At 37.8% G+C, this 25,390-nt stretch overlaps 1 protein-coding gene across 4 annotated transcripts in view; it reads left to right on the top strand.

The window, feature by feature from the left end:
* Window positions 1–25,390, top strand: part of dzip1l (DAZ interacting zinc finger protein 1-like) — a 35,435-nt gene that overhangs the window by 4,018 nt on the left and 6,027 nt on the right. The window contains exons 1-16 of one of the 4 annotated variants that reach the window (XM_066664792.1): window positions 9,509–9,662; window positions 15,013–15,574; window positions 16,504–16,588; window positions 18,249–18,373; window positions 18,559–18,720; window positions 19,218–19,331; window positions 19,440–19,502; window positions 19,799–19,906; window positions 20,553–20,583; window positions 20,719–20,805; window positions 20,944–21,077; window positions 21,770–21,959; window positions 22,469–22,628; window positions 23,859–24,049; window positions 24,564–24,682; window positions 25,094–25,236. In XM_066664792.1, coding sequence (XP_066520889.1) covers window positions 15,062–15,574; window positions 16,504–16,588; window positions 18,249–18,373; window positions 18,559–18,720; window positions 19,218–19,331; window positions 19,440–19,502; window positions 19,799–19,906; window positions 20,553–20,583; window positions 20,719–20,805; window positions 20,944–21,077; window positions 21,770–21,959; window positions 22,469–22,628; window positions 23,859–24,049; window positions 24,564–24,682; window positions 25,094–25,231 — 2,220 coding nt within the window. In that variant the 5' untranslated portion in view covers window positions 9,509–9,662; window positions 15,013–15,061 and the 3' untranslated portion in view covers window positions 25,232–25,236. Of the gene's footprint in view, window positions 1–9,508; window positions 9,674–15,001; window positions 15,575–16,503; window positions 16,589–18,248; window positions 18,374–18,558; window positions 18,721–19,217; window positions 19,332–19,439; window positions 19,503–19,798; window positions 19,907–20,552; window positions 20,584–20,718; window positions 20,806–20,943; window positions 21,078–21,769; window positions 21,960–22,468; window positions 22,629–23,858; window positions 24,050–24,563; window positions 24,683–25,093; window positions 25,237–25,390 lie in introns of those variants that run through there. The other 3 variants (XM_066664787.1, XM_066664790.1, XM_066664791.1) reach the window with 3 other exon arrangements.

Genomic DNA, 25,390 nt, shown 5'->3' with positions numbered 1-25,390 from the left:
GTGTAAAAAAGAGATAAAATCATTGTTTATTCTACAGTGATATTCTGTAATGGCCTGGACCAATTTTTGGTGCAACTAGAAAAACATATAAATAAATGGATTATAGTAATCTTTCTGACTCCTGTTTTTTAAATTAGTATCACACATTTTCAGTCTTCTAATCAGCCATTCAGCTTATTCAAATGGAGAAAAGTAGTCACACTTTGCTGTGTGGTATCACTGTGTACACCACACTGAACATGAACCAGGGAAAGCAAAGGAGAGAGTGGTCTGAGGAGATCAAAAAACAAATTTTAGACAAGTATGCTAAAGGTAAAGGCTATAGGACCATCTCCAAGCAGCTTGATATTCCTGTTAGAGTTGCAGATAGTATTATTAAGTGTACAGTCCCTGGGTAGCACAATGGCGCAGCAGGTAGTGTCACAGTCACACAGCTCTAGGGACCTGGAGGTTTGGGTTCAAGTCTTACTCCAGGTGATTGTCTGTGAGGAGATTGGTGTGTTCTCCCTGTGTCAGTGTGGATTTCCTCCGGGTGCTACATGTTGGTAGGTGGATTGGCGACTCAAAAGTGTCCATAGGTGTGAGTATGTGTGTGTCGCCTTGTGAAGGACTGGCACCCCCTCCATGGTGTGTTTCTGCCTTGCACCCAATGATTCTGGGTAGGCTTCAGACCCACCATGACCCTGAAAAGGATAAGTGCTTACAGACAATGAATGAATGAATCACTGGGACCATAGCCAAACTTATTGGATCTGATCTCAAGAGGAAAATTGACCCTGGACTAAACAGACCAATAGAAGTACAATGAGAATCGTGGACAAAGGCCCAATGAAAACTACAAAAGAGTCACAAGCTGAACTTCAAGATCAAGGTACATCAGTGTCTGATCACACCTTTTGTCACATTTTGAGTGACAGTGAGCTCTATGGAAGATGACCCAGAAGGACCCCACTGTGGAAGTTATAACATTAAAAATCCAGATATGAATTTGCTAAAATGTATATAAACAAGCCACAAAATTGTGAATGTTTTTGGAGCTTTGAATGTGTGTGTAGGCCACAATGAAATCTCAGGATTATGAAGGCATTCAGGAGTGACCCAAAGCACAAAGATTAAAGCACCCAAGAATAAAACTCTGGACTTTTCTAAAAAAAAAAGGTATAGAAAGAGCTGAGATATGCACCTGGAGAAGGTCTTTTCAAACCTGAGACAACTACAGGAGATTGCTCAGGTAGAGTGGGCCAAACTACCTGATGATAGGTGCAGAAGTCTCATTCTGAGCTACAGAAGTCAATTCTATTCCGAGATTGCATCTAACGGTTGTGCAACAAAATATATGAGGTTAAAGGTCCCATCATTGTTGCCCCTGCCATTTTCAGTAGTTTATTAATATTCTGTTGAATCAAAAATCAGAAGCAATGTCATTAACATCGTCTTCTTTTCTGCTTAATCGAGGAGTCCTGATCCCCCACAAATTCTACCAGCTCCACCTGGGGGATCCCCAAATGTTCCTAGTCCAGACAGGAGATATAATCCCTCCAGCGTGTCTTGGGTCTACTCCGGGGTCTCTTTCCAGTTAGATGTGCCTGGTATACCTCCAGTGGGAGGCGTCCAGGAGGCATCCTCATCAGATAGCCGAACCACCTCAACTGGCTCCTCTCAACCTGAAGGAGCATTGACTCTACTCCGAGTACCTCCCTAATCACTGAGCTCCTCATCATATTTTAATTAAATATGCAGTTAACAATAATGGACGGCAATTATTTTAGTCCATTTCATGTTGGGAAGTTTCAGGACTCTGAGCTGTCTTTCTTTGCTCGCTCATTTGCCATCAGAACTCTAAAACGGATCAAGAGATAGAAAATGAAATGAGGTGAGATGGGATGAAAGCATAGGGTGCTATATTATGAGACGAATGACCATGAAAAGTCAATGAAATGGTGACAGTTATTAAACAATTTTCAAATTTAAAATAAATATATTCTTAAGCAGTCAAGTGTAATATTTTTCAAATTCTTCCTATAGACCTTTTCTTTGGAAATTGTGAAACATTTGAAAGCCCTTATATTAAGGTGACCAGACGTCCTCTTTTACCCGCACATGTCCTCTTTTTTAGACTTAAAAAATGTCCGGGCGGAATTTCACAAACGTGAAATTACGTTTACATAGAATTTGGAGAAGCGTTTCGTTCACAAACTAGTCCCGCCCTCCCCTACTCCGTTTGGTTCGCTTGAGTGAGAAGGGGGAGTGGTGAAGAAGCCCCCCTGAGACGCGTTTCCTCTTTTTCACCATCTCAGATCTGGTCACCCTACCTATATTGTGTGCTACTATTCATTTAAGCTCATTTTTATTTTTTAGATTCCATTACAAATAGAATTGATTATAACACTTTTAATGTAGTTATACTATAACATATAGCAGAATGTTAGCCATATGCAATATCATCTATGCCATCTAGCCCAAGAACATAGGACAGATGCTGTAAAATGTCCAGAGTTATTAGGCTTAATTCCTTCCCATGAAACATGTTCACGATTTCTTCAAGGTCACCTGAACTGTCTTCAATGCAGGATGTTCAGTGCCTGGTGCCATGTATTCATCCCCATAAACAAAGTCAAGTCACAAAATTTGATGGATTTATTGCTGCACCTGCTCAACAGTAACTCAGTAAATCACCCCCCCCCCCCCACCCCCGTCTCAGGAGTGACTTATTTTAGTGGACTGTGAGGCCGTTCAGATTATTTCATTTCATGACTCATTTGAATATGTGAAAATTCCTCCAACTAATGAGATATTGAAGTGACACCTCTGCGAAATGACTACCTGTCTAACACTGTGCAAAGGCAGCGTAGACCTCACTTTCAAACGTGCTTCCAATGTGCGCTGTCAAACTCATTAGAGGAGATTTGTTTCTGTCAGCGTTGTGAGCTGTTCTCCGTAACTGGGATGGAATGGATTGTGAGTTACTTTCTCTGTTCTCGTCAATTCCTCTTAGCACTTTTCTAAAAAGCCTTTCCCACCCTTCGCTTGTCTCCATTTTACCATTTCCCTCAGGTAATGAGGGAAAAAGAGGGCTGAGAAGACGGATTCTAGCTTGATGCTTCAACAGTTTTATAGCCTTGGAAAATATTCACAGTAACAAAGCTTTTCTTCTCATTGCCTTTGATGAATAGCATTTGTGAAGAACTGTTAATGGCAGCAGATTATACTGCTAGTGCACCATCAGTGTTATTGAAATGAAAAAGCTTAGACAAATTTTAAAGTTGTAGAGGTGTACGTCTGCTAAGTACTACAACAAGACATTTTAATAGTAATTTTTTTTTGTAGTGTTATCATATCTTATTTTTACTTGTACTGTGTTCATAAAACACCAGATACTTGACATTCTTACAATTCTAATGCTTTGCTTCAACATTATTCCTACTTATTTTACATAATAATAAATCAGCTCCTGTCCAATGGTGGCACTGTTTCACTAGATACACTGAATGTCTGTCTTCACCTGAAGAAGAATTACAAAACCAGCTCTGTTTTCTGTTAGCAGTAGCATTACACATGCATAGAATGCTAAAGGTTATAACCTTTTGGAGTTTACTGTTAGGTTTATGGTAAAGTTTAGTGTTATGTTTAGGTATTGAAGATAGCACAAAACAAGCACACAATGATGCCGTTTTTATCATTTTGGGGCTTTTTTTAGTGTTTTGTTTATAGTTTAGCATTGGGTTAGTGTTTAGGGAACATTTTAAGGCTGATTTTTTACACTGGGTATCAAGAAAATTCACATAAACATCCATGAATATATATTACAAATTTTACAAACATTACTTATGTTTCATACTAATCCTGGAAATACTGTTTTCATAAATGTACTATGGACACACGAACATCTGTGGACACTGGGTATTTCAGTGGATGTAGTTCTGCTAGTCATCGTCATTCATTCCTTATCTATAACCGCTTATCCAGTTCAGGGTCGCGGTGGGTCAAGAGCCTACCTGGAATCGTAGGATGCAAGGCAGGATTACACCTTCCAATGGGTGCCAGTCATTCACAGGGCAACACACACACATTCACTAACACACTCACACTTTCAGGTAGCCAATCCATGTACCAACGCGTGTTTTTGGAATGTGGGAGGAAACCCACGCAGACACGGGGAGAACACACCAAACTCCTCACAGACAGTCACCTGGAGCGGGACTTGAACCTACAAACTCCAGGTCCCTAGAGCTATGTGACTGCGACACTACCTGCTGCACCACTGTGTTGCCCTAGTCATAATCATACAAGCCCAAATACTGCCTTGTTTCCTTGTGCATTTTAAAAGAGCACGTGTTTGAAGGCAGTATATCTGTGTCTCAGTACCCATCTCTGAGTCACATTCGGTGTCGGAATGGGGCTCACTTCACCCCTTACTGGAGGGACACTGCCATGAAGCTTGAAGAGATCCAGTGGTGGATTAGCCAAGTCACAGGCGGCCAAAGATGGAGGAGGATGAAGCAGCCAGGGGCCAAGAAGGTCAGCAGAGTCAGCTGCAGTGGCATGAGGGATTTGATCGTGCCTGGAAGAATGACAATAATACTCAATGAGGACTACAATGGTGCCAGGGGACAGCGGCTTCGCATCTGCTGCTGCCATTTACAGGTTTTTTTTAATATACATGGGTTCCTTCAGAAACATTTTTGCAAGCATTTTGTTATAATATAAGTTCTCTGCATTGTAATTTCTAAAGGCATTAACATTTTTCAGACATTTGATGTCTATCAAATCCTTTGTTTACAATTCCAGCTATAATGATTGTATTTTATTTCTTTTTCATTAGCTAATTTCCTCAAGTAGCAGCTGCTGGTGCTCAAGTCATTTTTGTGTGTCTCACTGAAATGAAACCCACACCAACAATAATAAATATTTTTAAAGTTATTAATGTATTGTACATAAAGAAAATTGAAATATTTTTATTCAGCTTTAAACTTTCTGACATTTGGTTCCACTCGCTTCTACTAATTTCTGGCAAATAACTTATTACACCCCAGTGTCATTGTTGACATATCAGTCCATCCATTATCTGTAAGCGCTTATCCAGTTCAGGGTCACGGTGGGTCCAGAGCCTACCTGGAATCATTGGGCACAAGGCGGGAATACACCCTGGAGGGGGCACCAGTCCTTCACAGGGCAACACACACACTCACACATTTACTCACGCCTACGCACACTTTTGAGTCGCCAATCCACCCACCAACGTGTGTTTTTGGACTGTGGAAGGAAACCGGAGCACCCGGAGGAAACCCAAGCGGACACAGCGAGAACACACCAAACTCCTCACACACAGTCACCTGGAGCGGGAATCGAACCCACAACCTCCAGGTCTCTGGAGCTGTTTGACTGCAACACTACCTGCCACCCCATTATTGACATATATTTAATTAAATTATCTGCGAAATATTGATGAAATTTGCCTTTCAGCATGAACATGAAAGATGATGTTTTTTTGCAAACTGACCCACTATGGTCAGTACTTCATCATTAATTCAGGGGAAAATCTTTTCTCTGATTTAGAGTTACACAGTAGGTACATAAACCCACACACTACACGCTGCTAAAATTGGTGAAAAAAAATACAGTGAAATACACACAATGTCTCTTCAGTTAGAGGATGAGGATGATAACTGAATGCACCCTCTTTACAGAACAGTTTTAGCTTGCTGCATAAAATTTTATTAATATACAGTCATGTCACGTAAAAAATATTTTCATCAATGTTTTGCTTGCTAGCTAACTATCATTCATCCATTAAATTATCTTTCCTTATCAAAATTCTCATGTGCCGCCTGTCTGATCAACAGATAAAACAGCCGTGGTAGACCACTCCATTTTGCATTATGTAAAACAATGAATAAGATTTACAAGAGAATGCAACTGAAGAATACCAATTTCTGGGTATTAGTCTAGGTTTGGAATGCAGATACTGTACCTGCAGAAACACAGAATAACCATAATGTTGCTTGTACAAGTTTATGACAAATATCTGTTATTGCCCTCATCATATCCATGTAACATTGGTGTTATATATTTTTTTCTCTATGATTCCATATATATTTCCTATACAGCACTTTTGATGTTCCTGCACAGGAAACATTTCACATAATACCAAGTGTCATGTTATTTGAGTAGCACCCTCTAAAACTGTTTGTTTTTCATTGGACAAATAACTCTGTAGCAAAAAGCACAGTTTTTGAATTTTTCTTTCTGCAGTTTTGATAGATATAGCGGTAGTAGGCCTGCATAGAGAATGTCAGGGATGGAGCTCTCCCCTGTGCTGGAGGCAAGACGAACAGTTCATTAAAAAGACAGTGAGGGATGGACCTGTACTCCAGGATTGGATGAGGCAACCAAGCATAGACCATGCACACTGATAGATCTGTTTAAACGTCCCGAAGAGAGAGTGAAATTGGCCTGTGTGCAGAAATACACTCCCAACAGTTTCAGGCCAAAGAGACAGGAAATTCATCACCAATAAAGCATTGACTGCTAATATGAGCTTGAGATACAGAGAAAAGTGTTCTGAAGGCTATTCTGAATTTGCATGGTATAGAATGAGTGCAAATTCGACTTAGTATTTTTTTATTGTTCATGTAACAAAAGAAATGGCAATATTTAATTATTTCTCCTTTCTTTTGTACAATTTCCCATTAGAATTTTCAGGTGGTTTTCATTGCCTTAGGATTGGATGTATATTTTATTTTAATTGTTTGAATCTTCCACTGAAAAAAAGTGGAAATGAGAAAATGGCTTTGATTTTTTTTCACTTTGTGTTTTTTCACAGAAGAAAACTTAAACAAGACAATAGCTTGTTTTGTTTAACTTTCTCCAGTCTACACAACAAACATGATATATATATATATATACATACAGTATATTAACCCTATTGAAATATTCTTATCTGGATTTTATCATAAGTACAAAGATTTATCCCTATTTCCAATAATGGATCCTGCATTACAAAATTATTATCATATTTACATTTTTGTTTTGTAAATATCAAAGTTTGTATCCATTTCCAATACTGTTATCCCAATTCCATAGCCTCTGTGTTCTCTTTTTCCTTCTTTAATATTTAAGTTTTTATTGAGTTCTGGCTGAATTTTGCTACTGTTATATTCTGTCACTCATAGAGAGGCCACAGTTTTAAAAACACCTATTAAACTGTAGGAAAACTTTGGCATGTTTTTGAATATTTTTTGTTTTTTCACAGTTTCAGACTGCTATGTTGGTGACATGCACAGCAAATTCACCAGTGTTACATCAACACTTGTAGTGTTAAAATAACACTGTGAAAGTAAATATTTAACACACGTCAACACTTAATTTACACTAATAGTATTTACTTAACACTGGTGAATTTGCTGTGGCACCAGCATTTCCCCACTTCTCTCACAATTTGTATCTAAAAATGGATTAATATGCAAAACCACTTTCATTTCATATGGGTGTTTCCTTATGAGATTCTAAGTAATCCAAAATTAATAAATTTTTATTGTACAGTTTTTATAGTGTGACTATAAGCATGTTATTTACAATTACAGGATATGAGCAAATTGTATTGTCTGCTGAATTGAATAACACAATTACACAACACTAACACAATCTTAAAATCCTAAAGTTAATGAAATTGTACAGAATACTTTTTAATTATTATTTTGAACACTGCATTTGGGACAAAAAGGTGTGGGCCACTCACACTTTCAGCTGAATTCCTATCACTTGTTCCTTACATAGTTTTGACAATACGTATTTAGAAAAACATAACAGTGTGTTGGCAAATTGCACTTCCTGCCAATTTAACCTTTTTTTTTCATATTTTATTCAATGTAAATATGTGTAAGACATTGTTTTAACACTCCTTATTTTCATTACTGTTGGCTATGCTTAATATAGAACTATCCATCCATCCATTATCTGTAACCGCTTATCCAATTTAGGGTCGCGGGGGGTCCAGAGCCTACCTGGAATCATCGGGCGCAAGGCGGGAATACACCCTGGAGGGGACGCCAGTCCTTCACAGGGCTAATATAGAACTATATTCACTATATCTATATCCACACACTTGCTAGTATTATAGATAACAAAGTCAGCACAGTATAGCAGGGACAACATGGATTGAACATGGGCTAACTGGGTGTTAGCTGGGCATGGGTTCTGAGCAAGTTGGAACATGGGCTGAGGTAACCCACACTGACAGGGGGAGAACACACCAATCTCCTCACGGACAGTCAGGGCTTGAACACGGTGCAGGGCTCAAACCCACAAACCCAGGACCCTGGAGCTGTGTAACAGTGACACTGTTGCACCACAGAGCCGCCCCAATGCAGTAAAGCAAATACACCTCAATTGGTGTATGCTAACCGCCACCCTGAATTGAATAAGTGGTTACAGATAATGAATGAATGAATGAATGAATGAATGAATGGTGTATGCTATTATCTTTCGAAGTAGGATTTCTCAGTTGGCAAGATAACTTATTTCCAAAGTTGAGGGTAGTCCAGTAGGAATGTCAATCAACTCATTTCTTAATCCCTGGCTCTTACCAAGCGCTCCCCCTTGCGTTTACTAAGTGAAAAGATAATTTCATACACCCAAATCATTTCAGACACGTTTTGTGAAAGGGGCGTATTACTGATATATATCTTATCTATAACCGCTTATCCAATTCAGGGTCACGGTGGGTCCAGAGCCTACCTGGAATCATTGGATGCAAGGCGGGAATACACCCTGGAGGGGGCTTTTTGGACTGTGGGAGGAAACCCACGCAGACACAGGGAGAACACATCAAGTCCTCACAGACAGTCACCCGGAGCGGGAATCGAACCCACAACCTCCAGGTCCCTATTAAACACGGCAAACCCCCAATTTGGAAACTTGTAAGGTTGTGCAAAATAGTTAATCATGGAAAACTATGCAATGTCCACCTTTTTTTAATCTGCATTGTTGGTGCACACGAAGTCCTACAGATTGGTCTGAGGAACAGGAACCAAACACCTTAAGATTTTATTGCATCTAAATATGACTTAACAAAAAAGTGCTATGCCTGAAATATTAGACATGGAGGTATCCCTATGGCCTAAACATATTTCAGAAATAATTTAAGCCGTGGTTCAAACTCAGTAAAGCGTACAGAGAAAACTAATTTACTAGTATTTGTCCATTTCGAGATATACATGAATACTGAGAAGACAGATTTTGAATGAAATGGCTGCATTTGTGTTGCAGATATCACATACCGTAAATCAGCAGCACTGAAAGTAAACCTCGAAAAATAGCACTATGTCTCTTAGTTTTTCAAGACGGAGTCAAATCCCTCCGAATGCTTTTATTTGCACCTCTTTATTTGCGCTCTGCAGACATGCTACTGTGTTTTATTCCGCTTGTGTTTAACCTGAGCCCGGGTCCTCTAATCAGAATATCTCCAAGGAAACGGCGTGTGTTTCTCTCTGAGCCCTGCCCACCCACCAGCTGTTACACACCAATAAACAGTACAGAGGTTCAGCTTAGTGAAAAAAATACTTACAAACAACTTTAGACTACATATAGTTTATTCACAGCTCTTCTTCAAACTCATGCTCCAAACTTTCTCTTTCTTCGTTCGTTAGCGGCTCGGAGCTGAGGTAAGTCCGAGGTGAGGTAACGTTAGAGACTTAACTTCTGTGAACTTGAAGCTCTACTCCATTAACGTTATCTCATCTCCTTTAGCCCCTACAGAGATGAACCAATTTACGGACACTTTCGACTACTTCTATACGAAAATATGATATGTCAAAGAAATGTCTGGTCGAAAGCATCTTTGGCCGTTAGCTTATAGCTTAGCACGACAAGCCAACGACTATTACACAATTTGAATTTTTATAATTATCTACACCCGCGACGAATAACTAACCCTATATTTTCAACCTGTGTTCTGGTTGAATTTAAACGTGTCTGATTCGAGGTTACTTATTTGCTTTGTCAGCAGAAAAACTTTAAAATTTTGCATTCAAATTACTTGTGTTTATTATAAAACATTATCACTAGTAGATTAAGTCGTTCGAATGGCTCCTTACCCACTATGTAACAGTACAGTACAAAACACAATAATAATACCTCTAAAATATAGTGCTAGTGAATTATAAATAGGGAGTACAGCTCATGGCTGAATAATAGCTTTTTATTAGTCGTATAATGCGGTAATTCGGTGTAAAAGCCGTTATTTAGGCCCTATATTGCACCATAGGAAAAGGGGTGTACTCTTAAATTCTACATCTTTTTCTAAAAGGACTGTGATGAACCTCCAGCAATATCCGACTCGTTATGAATCGGTTCTTTTGAACAAGTTCTTTAATACATGGTTGAACCGATTCACAAAACCAAAATGAATCACAGAATCCAATATATTGCAAGTGTGCCCTAAAACTGAAGCCCCCTAAAACAGTTTGAATGTTTTCATTTGTCATTTGTCAAACATGAAGTTAACCAAACGACTAAAGAAGACGAAGACCTAAACGACTAATATTGACCATTTGCATATCTGATCTATATCTGTTATGATTTTGTCAACCAAGTGTATGTCTGAGTGGGTTTGAGTTTGGAGAAATTGTAACATTTAATTTACCAGGGTAGTTACAATGAATTAAAAAATTCTCATTTACAATGAGCCCTGGATACAAGTGATGGGATTAGTTCTTTAGGCTTATGATGTAAGAAAGCCTGGCTGCCTCAGGTCATACTTTTACTAGAACACTGCACTTTCAAACCTAAAATGATCAGCCATGGCACTAACTGCTTATTTTGTGGGTTTATAAAATCTTATTTGGTGTATCAACAGCATTAACGTAATTTAAGTCCATGTTCATGCTTTGCATGTCAAGACATCCATTCAGTACAGGATACAGCACATTGGTTAGCAACTTGGTTCTCATTGTAAGAAGCATAAGTTGTATTAGTACTACTCTATCCCTTTCAGATTATGAAAATGAATCGTTCCAAGAAATAAGTGTATTCTTGAAAAATAATGGCAGCCACATTACTGTACCAAGAATGTCAGATTCAAGACTTTGTGGCCACTGAATAATATAGCATTATAATATAGCATTCCACCACATCTAATGCACCAGACCTTCTTGAGTTGAATTCTAAGTGTTAAAAGAACTCGTAACGTGTCCAGTGATGTGTTTTAGAGAGAAAAATCCAGCTGTCTTAGCAAAAGTAGCAGAAACCAGACACCATCGATTGAATATATAAGGATCCATAATATCCACACTATAAATTTTGATATGGTATGCTTCCCTGAGCACATCACAGGTGTCTATATTCCTACAAGAGTGAAACATTTCACACTTCATTAAAAAAATGGCTTGTAGATTCACAGTATCAAAATTACACTGTGTCATGGTGCTGATTAGATATGAACACATTTTCCTCTAGTTATTTATTTGTTGTTTTTTAATTATAGTCATTATTTATGTACTTTATTATGTGGAATAGGTTTCAGGATTGTTTTGCTTCTATAGTTTTTGATATTTTATGTTTTCTAGCTGTCTAGTCTGTAAACCTCAGACATGAACTCATCTCATATACACTGAACGATCACTGGATTAGGAACACCTACTTGTATCTACACTCATTGTCCATTCTATTAGCTCCACTGACTATACAGGAGCACTTTGTGGTTTTACAGTTACAGCCTATTGTCCAGCTGTTTCTTATCTTCATTTGACACTGTTCTTCAATGTTCAAGACCTACAAAGGACCACGAGAGAGCAGATATAATGTGGGCGGTGGATCATTCATAGTGCTGCAGTGACACTGATGTTATAGCATTGGTGTTATAGTGTGTGTTGCTGGTATGAATGGATCAGACACAGCAGTACTGCTAGATGCTTTAAAGCCCTCAGTGACACTGCTGGACTGACAGTAGTCCACCAGCGAAAAACATCTAGCCAACAGTGTCCTGTGGGAAGTGTCTTCTGTCCACGGTCTCTGACTTTACATTTACAAGGTGGACCAACGAGGTAGGTGTGTCTAACAGAGTGGAGAGTGAATGGACACAGTGTTTAAAAACTCCAGCAGCACTGCTGGGTCAGATCCACTCAGACCACAACAACACACACTAATACACCACAGCCACGTCAGTGTCACTGCAGCAATGAGAATGATCCACCACCCAAATCATACCTGCTCTGTGGTGGTCCTGTAGGGGTCTTGACTGTTGAAGAGCAGAAATAGAGATAATAAAGTATGCAGAAAAGCAGGTGGACTACAGTCTATAACTTTAGAACTACAAAGTGCTCCTGTATGGTCAGTGGAGCTGAAAAAAAGGGACAGTGAGTGTAGATACAAGGTAGGTGTTCCTAATCTAGTGATTGTTCAGTGAATATTGTACATTGGGTTGATGTCTTTGAATGACACAGAATCGTCCAGAATTACTTTAGCCATTTGAAACTATTTAGCAAAGTAACTTTGCAAGTGGTTGGTAAGGTTATTAAACATAAGGAAGAAGAGCAGCCTTCAAACTTACTTGCTGAAACAAACGTCATTGTATTTAGACGATATAAGAATACATTTGCCGTTGTATCCAAAGAGAATTAAAAGAATAACGTTGACCTAACTGATCATTAAGACTTGATGAACCAGATATTCACTTCTCTAAAACAGACAATGTTGAAGGAATTGATTTGGAAACTGAATCACAAGCATCTCCTGGGTATTTGAAATGACACTGTTGCAAAATACATTTTACAACAGTCTTTGTCTCAGATGCAGATCTGCAAAAGAAACATTAATTATCAGGATGTCAATCCTGGATCAAGTACAGGACTCCTTACTGTACACACTGCAGGCCTAAAAGAAAACCTACAACTGGACATGCTGCTATATATTCACAGTTAACCTCATTATAAAACAAATACTAAATGAACCCTCTGGGTTCAGGACACTGTTTCAAGATGTTTTCATATATTCTTGATGCACTTGATACACATAATTTTCTTATGTTCAGAACAATGGCATCTCTCTCTGTAAAGAGACCAGGTTAGACCTAGATGAATGAGAAGAGAACACAGTGAAAAAGCGATCCTTTGTCCTATGGCTTAAAAGTGGATGTCCAATTTTAGAAAATGGTCTTTTGTGAAATCATGCCCTTTGGTGCCCATTGGTCAGTTTCACACAAAATGTAGATGCACATATCCACCAATTACACATATTAAGAAGCAGATGACTAATGTCTTGTAACCCTCTCCATATGCTCACAACTCTGGATGATAGTTGTATATGATCTCACAATAAGATGAAATTGAAGTGTTTGGAACCATATTTATGTGCTGTAGTATCACAAAATAGTTAATTAAAGCAGAAATATTGAATTTGATGCACATTCATAGACCTCAGAGGGCTAATGTCCTGGGAACCGGAAACATAATATTTATTTATCACTTACCAATTTTACATTTATTTATTACAAAATAGTCATTTAATATGCAACTGATGGATCTAAATGACTAAAACATTGACTTAAATGGTAAATATGGAATTACGTAAATTAAAAGAATAATGATGTTTAAAGTAAAATATTATAATTAATAATGACGAAATTGTGAAGCTGGTTTTCTCTGAAACAGTTGGTCTGTGTCCTCTGTTAGGCCTGAGAAAGCTTATCAGTGACACTGAAGAAGCACATTCTAGTTGAGCAGAATTCTGGTAAACATCACACATACACCTTTTATGTGAACAAAGGCTCTTACAAAAACTGAGTCTTATTATCAAAACAAAGGCAGGGGCCTGAGATGGTTTTAAACTTTTATTAACAATTTGCTTTATTGCTACATGGGGCAACTGTGGGAAAGGACCAGCTAGAGGACAGGGAAAAGCTAGATGTTAGTCAAGGAGGATGTGAAAAAAACAGGAACATAATGAATGGGAAGAAGAAAGAGTAAAATGGCCTTGAGTATAGATTAGAAACTTTTCTAAGAAGCACACAAAGTTTCTTTTGAACGTAATAGTAAACGGTGTCTGAAGAGTGAACCGGAAGCAGAAGTCCTTATATGTACATGGTGAATAAGGTACCTTTTGATTGTAATGGGATCCAATTCAGCATATGGAGTGTGTGAAAAAGGTGGGGTAATATCCTTATCACCCCTGAATACTCTATAAAAATGAGAGCTTCACAAATGCTTTTTTGTGTGTCTTCCTAGACCTACCCAGGTTAATGTGTCTATACCTTAACCTGTTTCATTAATGCTTTTTGGTATCTCTTTTCAGACTTACCCGGGTTGATATGAACCTCTTTAAATAAAGTAATGAACCTTTTAAATCTGAAACTGTGTCTGTGAAATTTTTTAGTTATTGATTTTTATAGAAAAAGTGATTTTCATTAAGGCATTTACAAAGTCAGGCTTAAAAAGGAGAAAACTTCTTAAGAAGTTAAGAAGGAGTGGCGTTTGGTTGTCTAGAAACTGAAGTGCCTCAAACAATAGTTTTGAACAATACAATTGAACAAACTGCCAAGAAACTGTTGAGTGTTGACATACACGCCAGGGAAACAGAAAAGTACAGTTCAGCTTCAGAGCTACATATTACACAAGCAAGATGAGCATTTTCCAAACGCACCTCCAGGTAAATAAATCGTTTTAACTGAAGTTCCATTGACTTGTGTTAGAATGAAGTTCAATTATTGCTGTCAACTTTATTTATTTAGTGATGCCTCAAGTTAGAAATGAAATCTAAGTTGTGCAATATTGCTCTTATCTGCTGGTCATTTGTATGTGTATTAAACAAATATATTAGTATATTTTAATGTTTTTTAGTATATTTTAATTCATTTATTTTATATTTTTTTAAATATTTTTTTATACATTTTAGTGATATTTAATTCTCTGTTTGACACCTCTCTCTCGATTTCTCTCTCTGTCTCTCTCACCTTTGTGCGTGTGCATTTGTGTGTGTGTGTGTGTGCGTGTCTCACTCTCATCATAAGCCCTTCTTTAGAAGTGGTCAGTACCCATCATCCTACCCTCTCTTGGCTAAACCTCTTATCATGCCAGTCCAGTTCTCCCCCACTGAGCCTCTCTCCACATCGGTGACCCCACTGTCCTGGAACGCCGCCCCCCTACCTCAGCCCTTCCACTTCCGCTCCCGTACAGAAACCGTGGACTGGCGGCGAATGGCATCTCTGGATGTGGACCGTGTGACGCGGGAGATGGACATCAGCGTCCTTCAGCAGTTCATCACTGCGGTAACATTCTGCAATGTGGACGGGGAGCGTTGTCCACACTGCCGCGGCCCCATTGACATGGCATTGCTCAAGGTCCTGCGCATGTCCCAGCTCAGTACAGAATACCTGCTTCACTGTCAGGACTACCTGAGCGCCCAGGTGTCTGCTCTGGAGGAGCGGCTGCAGGGGGCGCTCTCTCAGTCCCAGCGAGGTGTAGAGGAGCAGGCAAGGCTGGAGAAGGAGCTGCAGGAGGTGAAGCTGGAATGTCGCCGCAGGAAGAAAATGATTGCGACTCAGCAGCTCCTCCTGCAGACCAGTGCCAATAATTACCACAAGGTGAGCTTCTCAAGTGGCACATCTTAATTTTCCTTCCAAAGTCCCAAAGTTTTGGACACCAGACATGTTTAGAATCTTTTTTTTTTTTTAATTTTTGCTTAAATGTGAAAATGTGTAAATTTGGTTTTAAAAGCCAAATGGTTTCTTTTAGGGTGCAGTAACTTTTAAAATGCATTTTTCTCTTATGGCACGGGAACAGCTTTTCAGACTACGTTAGAAACCACAGGAAGTGATGTGTGGTAAATCTAACATCTCAGTGAGGTTAATTCATTGGTTATTTTTGTTCTAGTATTTTTATAAAACAAATAGCTTTAATTAAATGTGCAGAGATGTCTGAAAAGCATATTAAAACCATTGAAAAACCAATACATTTTTGTTTGTGCCCCATCACTTATAAAATTGTAGTATTTTGAAAATTTAAATTCTTTAACCCATTGTGGCAAATTAAGCTGTGTGCTCATTGTATCATTACAACTATATTAAAAGGTGATGATAAATGATATTCCAAGGCTGGGAGGCTCCCTTTGAATATCTCAGTGCTAATATTCTAGAACAGTGTTTCTCATTCCTGGACCTGGAGGCACCCTGTCCTGCATATTTTAGTTTTTTTCTCTGCTTTAACACACCCACTGCAACTCTAAAAGGACTTGTTTATTAACTTTTTAGTTGAATCTGGGTTGTTGGTAGAAGGAAAAGCAATAAATGTGCAAGGAAGAGTGCCTCCAGGACCAGGGTTGAGAAACATCAGTGGCACTTCTGCTAATAAATCCCTGTTGAAGCAATATCAGTAATTAGGAAACAAACATCTGCAATAAAAACGTTTAGCTTAGTGTTAATAAAAGAGGCATAGATCAAAGACCTGTGCAAATTGAAGTAAGAATGTCAGCATGTGTTTAGTAAAAGCACCTTTTGATTTCCGCCTGTTTCAGTGCCAATTCTGTGAAAAATCTTTCGTCAATTACTCCTACTTACAGTCACATATGCAGCGGAGGCATCCTGAGATCACAGACGCAGGTAAGAAACTTTCCACATATATCCTCAGGACCGTTTAAAATGTTTATGTTAAATCCGAATCTCAGTATGAATATTTAACTAGTTTCTGAAGGTATGTGACATGTTGTTTTGCTGCCTGGGAGTAAATATGCAGATATTTTCATGCGTAGGCTGGGTCTGCTTTATAGTGCAACTGCTTTATAGTCCAACTGTATTTTGTTATACACATCACTTTTGCTGGAGTAAGATTGGCTGTGTGCAGTGTGCACAAATACCAACCTGTAATCACCTCTACACCACCTCAGTTCACACATAAGAACCCCAGTCCATGAGGCAGGCTGTGTATAGGGGTGCTGTAGCAGCTCAGAGTGAGAAAATGTGTTGATAAATTTGTTTATTTATATATTTACTCCATCTTGAGGGCAAAAAAGTTTTTATTCAGTCAAAATTCACTTTTAGGTGTTTATATTTGTTATAAAGAGGTACCATAACTAGGGCTGGACAAGATGGCCAAATTTATTTCAGGATATATTTCTTAACTTCGATACGATATTATTCTGATATCTTTATGAACAATATAAAATCGAACAAAATTTATAAAAAATTTCCAATGAAAAATTTAGCTAACAATAATATCATTGCTATTGAAACATTGTACATAGTGAGATATATATTGAATTATTGTCCATCCCTGACCATAAAACTGTAAACGAGTGAATGAAAAATGAATGAATAAACATCCTCTTTCTGGCTACTTGAAGAGCTCTATGGGGGGGCAATCTATCGCTGGGCATCACATACTCACTCAAGTCCTATTCAGACAGGACTAAATTTACCTGTGGACATGATGTAAATTAATTGTAACTGGCGTATCTCAGTAGTTATTTTTGTCTTTTTTCCAAGTGTGCCACCTGTTTGAGAATAAATTCCTGAGCCTTTTACTTACTGTAAAACAACCAGTAAAATAATTCCAGGGTATTTTAGTTCCATACAAATTGATAGGTGGGGGAATATTCCGTCATAAAGGACGTTCTCTCTGGTTTTCTAGAGAATGGAGGAGCTTTGGAAGTGTTTAGTGATGTGATATACAGGTCAAGTATGAGGCTCAGCTCAGGTCAAATCCACAAAACGTCCTTAAGGATCACTCAGAGGAGAGGCATATCTGTTAGCTGTAGGTAGATTTTGTGCACAGTAGCAGCTTGTTATAAATTATTTGTCCTACTTGTTAAGTTACCATTAAACGGTATGAAGGACTAGGTCTTTGAAGGCTGGGGTGCTGTTCTCAGAACAGTGGTGACAGTCTAAATACTCCTGTAGCTCTGCTGTGTAGAGACACCCATCTCAGTTATTTTCACCAAGATATCTTATCCAGTATGAATACACCATAAACATTACTGATGTTTGTTGGTTAAAAGACATTACGTCAGCTCCCCATGTTAAACTAATCCCATCCGAACAGGGCTTAAGATGTGTCAATTCATACTGTATTATTCAATAGAAGTTGCAGCTTTGTAGGAATTATGTTTAAAACAATTCCAATGGGGTATGGAAGCAAAAGACGTATACATGTGTATTGCAGAGATTGTGATTGCATTATATGTTTATGCATCCTTCATAATTTAAGTCGCTGACAAATATTAAACCGATCATAGCCATCTTTGACTCTGGTTTTGTGTGTTAGAGAGACAGAAGAAGAGACAAGTGGAGCAGATGGAGGATGGAATAGAGGAACTGAAGGAAAAACTGAGGCTGACTCATATTCGACTGGCAGCAGAAAAGGAGGCAGATGCACAACAGAGACAGCAGGTGGGTTTGAAACTGTAACATAGTACAATGTAAGTAAATTCATCAAGGTAAAGGGTAAAGGCAGACATACACTGTATGTTCTAAAGTTGCTGGACATCATAAAGTATTGGAATTCACCAATTTAAGGGGTTTCTACAAACATTTGGACATTTGGACTTACGTTAGGTTTCTAAAAACATCATCAGGAGCTGGAAGTGCAGAGGAGAAGAGAGGCTGCAGAGAGGGAGGCCATAGAGCGATGGAAAGAGGAAGAAAGAAGAAAGTTTCAGCAAGAAATTGGGGAACTGCGGCAGCTGTTTGTGCAGGAGTTTAGAGAAATTGCAAACAAAAGCTGCTCAATAGAGACGGTAAGTGTTTTTTGTTTTTTTTTCTTTAATTTTTTTTTTTTGAGAGAGAGACAGGACAAACAGGAGCTACTCCATAGAGACTGTTTTTTTATGAGCGATTTCAAATGTCCACCACTGGGAGGAGACAAATACATATGTATTTGAAATTCCTAAATCTTGCACAAAAATATAACTGAGGTTGTTGTTTTTTTTCACAAGATGAGAATGTACATTTTTGGATCATAATAAACAGATGAAAAAAAATGTGGTATGGGTTAAAGATTATTAAAGTTTAGGCTCCACGCTTTCAGTTGTTTTTCTCAGCTTGTATTGGAACTAAGAGTGAGAGAATTCATATAAAATATTACAATGCCAATGATAACTGCAACCTCTGAGAGATACATTCAGATCAATAAAGTATTAAAGACTCTTACACCAGCTGTTTTTTACTCACAAAGCTTGCTTTTTTCGAATAAGTGCAGTGTGTTCTATATTGTGTATTATAAACTTTTCTGTAGAAACTGCAGCATCTAGAGAGCAGAGGAGTGAATGTATCTAATATAAGAGATGAGGATGAGTATGAGAACGAGCGAAGGCAAGCCATGGAGCTAAAGCAACAGATGGCTCAGAAGGTTTGCTCGCCTACTTTTTTATTATTAGTCCTCTTTGTCTTTATATGAAGTTTGCTCATAAAGTCTTTAGGCATTTTGAACGGGTCCACTGTCTTGGTTGTTTTCCAGGATAGGGAATGGAGAAAGAGACTCAAAGAAGTGCAGAACCTTCACCAACAGGAGAAAGAGGAGGTGAATGGGATTCTATTAGGATATTGGCAAATTATATGTACTAGGCGTGTGTGTATGTACATTACTTAAGATTAGGCTAACACACAATTCACACAAAAAGTTTTTGGCGACCCTGGTCAAATTACATTTTGTTGATTAGAGAACAAAGCTCTGGGTTTTTTCATGCCCAATTACAAATGTGCATGAATTCAACAAATCACTTGCTTATTTGCTACATGTACTGTAAAATGTGATATATATATATATATATATATATATATTAACACAAATTTGTTTGTGTTTATGTATTAAAAAAGTTGCAGAGTGACTCCAGCACCACTCTGCACTCTCTGAAACAGCAGCTCCTCTCTCTCTCCTCTCAACTCAGACACAAAGACAAACTCATCCACTCACAAGACCAAAAGGTCAGAGTTACTTACAAAGTTACAGTTAACTTTAACATTACTGTAAATGTTTAGCTCAGGGAGTCTCTGTAGTGACCTACACTGCAATCTGAAGATTAAATTTAATCAGTTATTTTAAAAATGTGGGCATTTGTCTTTTGTTAATTTCTTAATTTCTGATTCACCATGTGAATCCACACCCTTACACTTGGTTCTACAATCAGTGTCCAATTTACCAGTACAAATGATCATAAACATGCACTTGTAGCCCCCTTTAACTGTGTTATTCAATTTAAATTCTCCTGTGGTGCAGTGTCACTAAGAATGATCTCTGGTGAGTCCTGGGGGTCCTAACCACTGAAAAACAGGGTGAAAGGGAACTGATAAAATAGTCAATGGGTGTAGAAACAAGGAGATAATTTTGATGTTATTGACGTTAGTGATCACTTTAATAACAGAAGTTAAGGAAAAAGTACATTTGGATCATTCCTATTTGTATGTTTATTCATGACAATTTATTAAAACGCAATGGGTATCTGAAAGAGTAAAATTCAAGGGCTTTTGTTTGTGTGTATATAATGTATACCATGTTTTTGCAGTGTAATTTACATGTAACAAAAGAAAAGGTTCATTTTAATAAAATGATATCCTTATTTTTTCTTTTCAGATTAAAAAATTATCTGCCAGACCACTGTCAGGTACATGAATGCAATGATATTTGGAACCTTCTGAACCTACATAAAAACATAATAACAATAAATATATAAAGCTTATGATGCCTGCCTTGAAAAAATGTATTTTATTCACGTACAGCATTATTATTTTATTCACAGTGAATTACTCAGAGCCACCACCTGATAATACTCAAACTTTTTATGAGTATGTGGGGAAAGATGATGATGAAGAAGAGGATGAAGAGAGTATGATCTTTTTTTTTATATATAGTTTAATGTTAACCAAATATTGCATAATAAAATATTGCAGAATAACTTTTCCATGGAATGATTTATAAACATTGAAACACCTGTTTAATCAATCAAATATTTTGGTTTGTTCAGGCATACAGGATTATGTGGCGGTTCAAAGTAAAGTTGTGGAATCAGTGAGAAAAAGTCCAGAACTAGTGAAGGATGTTAGACCTATGCTGGAGGAAACTCTGGATAAGAGACTAGAAAAGATGGGATTGAGGAAGGTAGGAAACATGTACACTAACTGTAGTGCCACTTTGATTCTTGATGTTAAAAGAAAGGTAAACTATAATTTAGCAAACAAGAACTTGATTTTAATAGTTAAGAGCATGGGAACTGAAGGGCTACACGTGCAGTGCAGACGGTGTATTGTGTAGTAACTACATGAACGAGGGCATATAAAGAAAACATCGGTTCATTTTGATCTTAAGTATTGTTGCAATCACTATGAAAACTAAACCATTCTGAGTAACACAATTATAATGATAAAACTTGTCATTAGATTAGTCATCCACCCTACAGCCCAGACTTGGCCAAGAGTGAATTTTACATGTTCCCAAATTTGAAGAAAGACACTGATGATGAAAAACTGAAGTCTAATTGCTAGATCTAACCAATGTATAATGTATACTTCCATAGAAAACTTATGTAAAAATTACACCCAGGATAAAACCTTAGGTTTATTAAGTAAATACTTTTCCTTTTGTAGAAACAAGTCTTGTCTACACCTAGACTTAATAAAATCATATCAATATTATGATGTTCTTCCCATGAACCAAAACATTTTGAAAAACCATCTCATAAATGCAAACATTCTTTGCATTGCATTTTCTATGATTGTTTTTATGAGCTGACAAAAACAACATGACAAGATTTATTAATGTGAACAATAATTAATGATTATTGTCATTTTAAGGGCACAAAAGGAATTTCTAAGCAGACACTGAAGAGCCTGAGCTCACAGCTGTCAGCTCAGCGTCAAAAGAGGACCAGGAGCCAGTCAGATCTACACAACCTGAGGGAGAGCCTGCTGCAGGAACTAAACCGAAGAGTGAGGCAGCAGCAGAAGAACAGGACAAAATCTGCACCCAACATATACATCCAGCGTAAGCATACAAAGTCACAAATACACATTAACACACACATTCTCATTTTATATAACATATATATAACTTGATTAATATCTAGAAAGAGCTAATAAATTCAGGTTGCTTCTGATTGCATCACTAATAAAGAGGAAACTCACATTTGTGTTGGTAAGAAAGGATCAGACACAGCACTTCTGCTGGAGGTTTTAAAGCCTTCACTCTCGCTGATGAACTGAGAATAGTCCACCAGCCAAAAATCCGTCCAACAGCATATAAATATACATTTATACATACATTTGTATAAATACTCAGACCACACACACCCACAACATTTTTCACACACATTAATACGTACTTTTAATATAATGACTACTTATACAGAAGCACACTAACGCAAAGGGTTTAATCATATTCTACTCATACTACAGTACACACCACACAAATTATCTTGTATTTTGTGGTATTATGTGTAATATGCTCATTCTGAATGTAAAGCTGTGCTCTTTGTTGTATGTGTTTGTGTTCAGAGTGGAAGAACAATCACAGCCCATCTGTGGAAAGAAGCCCTAAAGACAAACAGTCCAGCTCCAAACACTCTCAAAAAACCAGCACTCATCAGCCTCCTACACCTGCCCCCCGTTCCAGAACTCATGCACACACTCCACAAATACAGCAGAAGAAGACCAGGTACTCCTGGAAACATACACTCACTCAGTGTGTCAACAGTGGATGATTAAATACCATCGATAAAGAAAGCTGAGAACACACATTAAACCTTAAATACATTCCCAGATACTAGAGACCTGTGACCTAATTTCCCTCTTTAAGCCTTACTTGGTTTTAAGATAAGGTTCTTTCTCTTATTATTGTTATTTGATTTTGTTGACTGCTTCCTTTTTTTCCTGTTTGACTGAATACTACTCTTTTCTGTCTTGACTGTCCCTTATTCGTCAACTTTGAGTAGGATTTAATCTGATGTTAAAATAAGGGCAGGCAAAATTCACAGACAGCTTTGTTTATCAGCTTCATATTTGGTTTCAAGTCTGTTAGAAGTGACTTCAATACTTTATATGATTATACAATACTTTAGTATTTGTACTAAAGATGTCGCTTTTTATGTGCACATTAATATAAAAAATAATAAGATTTCATTTAGAGACTTTGGCGTTATGCGAATATTATAATGAACCTTATTAAAAATACGAACCTTTCAGTGTAAAATAGATGCCATTAGTAATAAAGCTCAAGTAGACAATGTTTTAAGAATACCATAATATGCAACACTACCATCCATGTTATCATCACACTATTATGTTTTTAAAAATCATTTTACCACTATCAAACTATACTCACATGGACAACCATTGTCTCAAGAGCTGCTGAATGCTTTACTCGTTTTGGCTCAGTTTTCTCATATCTGTATGAATTATGGGATGCTTCATGTAAATGATATGTAAATATGGGCAACATAGTGTGTCTTCTATAAATAATTTAATATGCAGAATCTGATTAATCTATTTTGCTGAAATATCTGCTTGTTTTAATATCATACAACAATTAAACATAGAGCTGTATGTACACTAAAATACATTTCATGTCCTAACATTTTCAGCTAACTTTCAGTTAAATGACTGCAAAATGAAAATCAATATCCAAAATGAACCTGATTTGAAATGGGATGCTTAAATATTTTTACAGGTAGCAGATGAAAATTATTCTAAAAAAGCTGATCATAGTAAGTGCTGGGTGGCTGTGTATGATTATTTTGTGAAACATCCATGCATTTTAAGTGATAAATCTTTAACAGAGTCATTACCAGCAGCAGAGGTCAAGTCGAGGTGTGTGCAGAATTTCAGTATCACATCTGCTTATCAGCAGCTGCTGATGTGTGTTTAACGTGTGCTTTCCTTCTCTCAGCACCCCACCCTTCAGTTCAGAGGACGAGTCAGCCAAGGCCCGTGCCTACATCACCACCTCCCGAAGCAAGCCTTCCACGTCCACACACCTCACACCTACATCACAACAGCACAAACTCAACCGCAAGCTAGACTTTTCGGACACTTCTGAGTCAGAGGGGTCAGACACACAGGACATTCAGCAGGGGCATGGTGAGGGAATGAGAACTGAATTTGAACATAACAAACCTTAAGGGGCAATTTATTAGGGCACATGTGAACAGGTTGATGATAGACATACACTATATGGCTAAATGTTTTAAGTGGAATCAAGGGTATAAATGTGTATGGAACACTGCTGTGAGTCACATAGCGCTTGTTAAGGTCAGGTACATATGTATAATGATTTATTCTTGATCACAAAAGGCACACTACTCCTCCCAAAAGTATTTTATGGTATTTCAACACTCCATAGAACAAACAGCGCAATGCTGTGGTGGCTTTTTTTTTTTTTCTGGTGATGATTTTAGGCTTGTGCACCTTCTCCAGATCATCCAGTTATTCATTTAAATTCAAGCTATTCTAAGACATAAAAGATTTAAACATTACAAATGAAATGCATGGCATTCTGCCTTTTATTTGTATTAAAATTCAGAAGTAGGATTTTTTTGGTAATGTCATGTAAATGATATGTCAGACCATATTTATGGTGCCCCTGTTCTTTTAGGTTCGATCGTACAGACACTGACAAGGAGTTTGGAAAAGCAGCTGAGCAGTCCCATCAGTAAACCTGCAGGTGGATTACTGGTGTCTTCCTCCCGACCCTCCATTGTCAAACAACAAGCGGTATTTAAACACTGCTCCACACAGTTGTTGGTTTTAAAGGGTATTTAGATCTGTGTGATCTAAATATGCAGATGCATTTATGCATTAAAATATTTTTGGTACTTAATGGTGCCATTGCAATAGTGTATATAATAGGGCATTTCCATTGCCCTCCCAACTTTGATGTTTCAAAGATTCTGAAGCAATTCTATAGCTCTTAAATCATTAAACGATGCCTTCTGCCCAGTTATGTGAAAATTTCATGAAGAATGGACCTGTGAAAATGGTCTAAAATTTGTTTTTCAATTCATGGCTAATATTCTTCCGTACAGTTACCATTTCAGAAATGAAATAATTGTACCTACAGCTACAACACACATCCACATTCAGCCCTTACACATGATGTTTGATGTGTTGTGTTGTTCTCTGCAGGTGTCTGAAGATGAGAGTGATCTGGATTTGTCCTCATTAGAGGAGCTCACAGCTCTGCCTTCAGGAGCGCTCAAGAGTTCAGATGTGGGAGTCACCTCTGGGACAAGTGTATGGAGCTCAGCAGCCAGCAGAGCATGAGTGTGGTGAGCTGCTGTGTAATGAGCACCTGGGATATCAAAGCCTTTAATAAATGGAGACAATATATAGAAATGGAGCATATTTACATGTTCTTTTTTCCCTCCCCTCACCCACATCTAATAGGTCTGTACATAGCTGATTAATTAATATATACACAGA

The sequence above is a fragment of the Hoplias malabaricus genome, chromosome 3 (genome assembly GCF_029633855.1).
Source record: "Hoplias malabaricus isolate fHopMal1 chromosome 3, fHopMal1.hap1, whole genome shotgun sequence".
In the NCBI taxonomy this organism is placed as follows: domain Eukaryota; kingdom Metazoa; phylum Chordata; class Actinopteri; order Characiformes; family Erythrinidae; genus Hoplias; species Hoplias malabaricus.
Note: the sequence above shows the minus strand (reverse complement) of the source record. Positions and strands in the feature narration are given on the sequence as shown.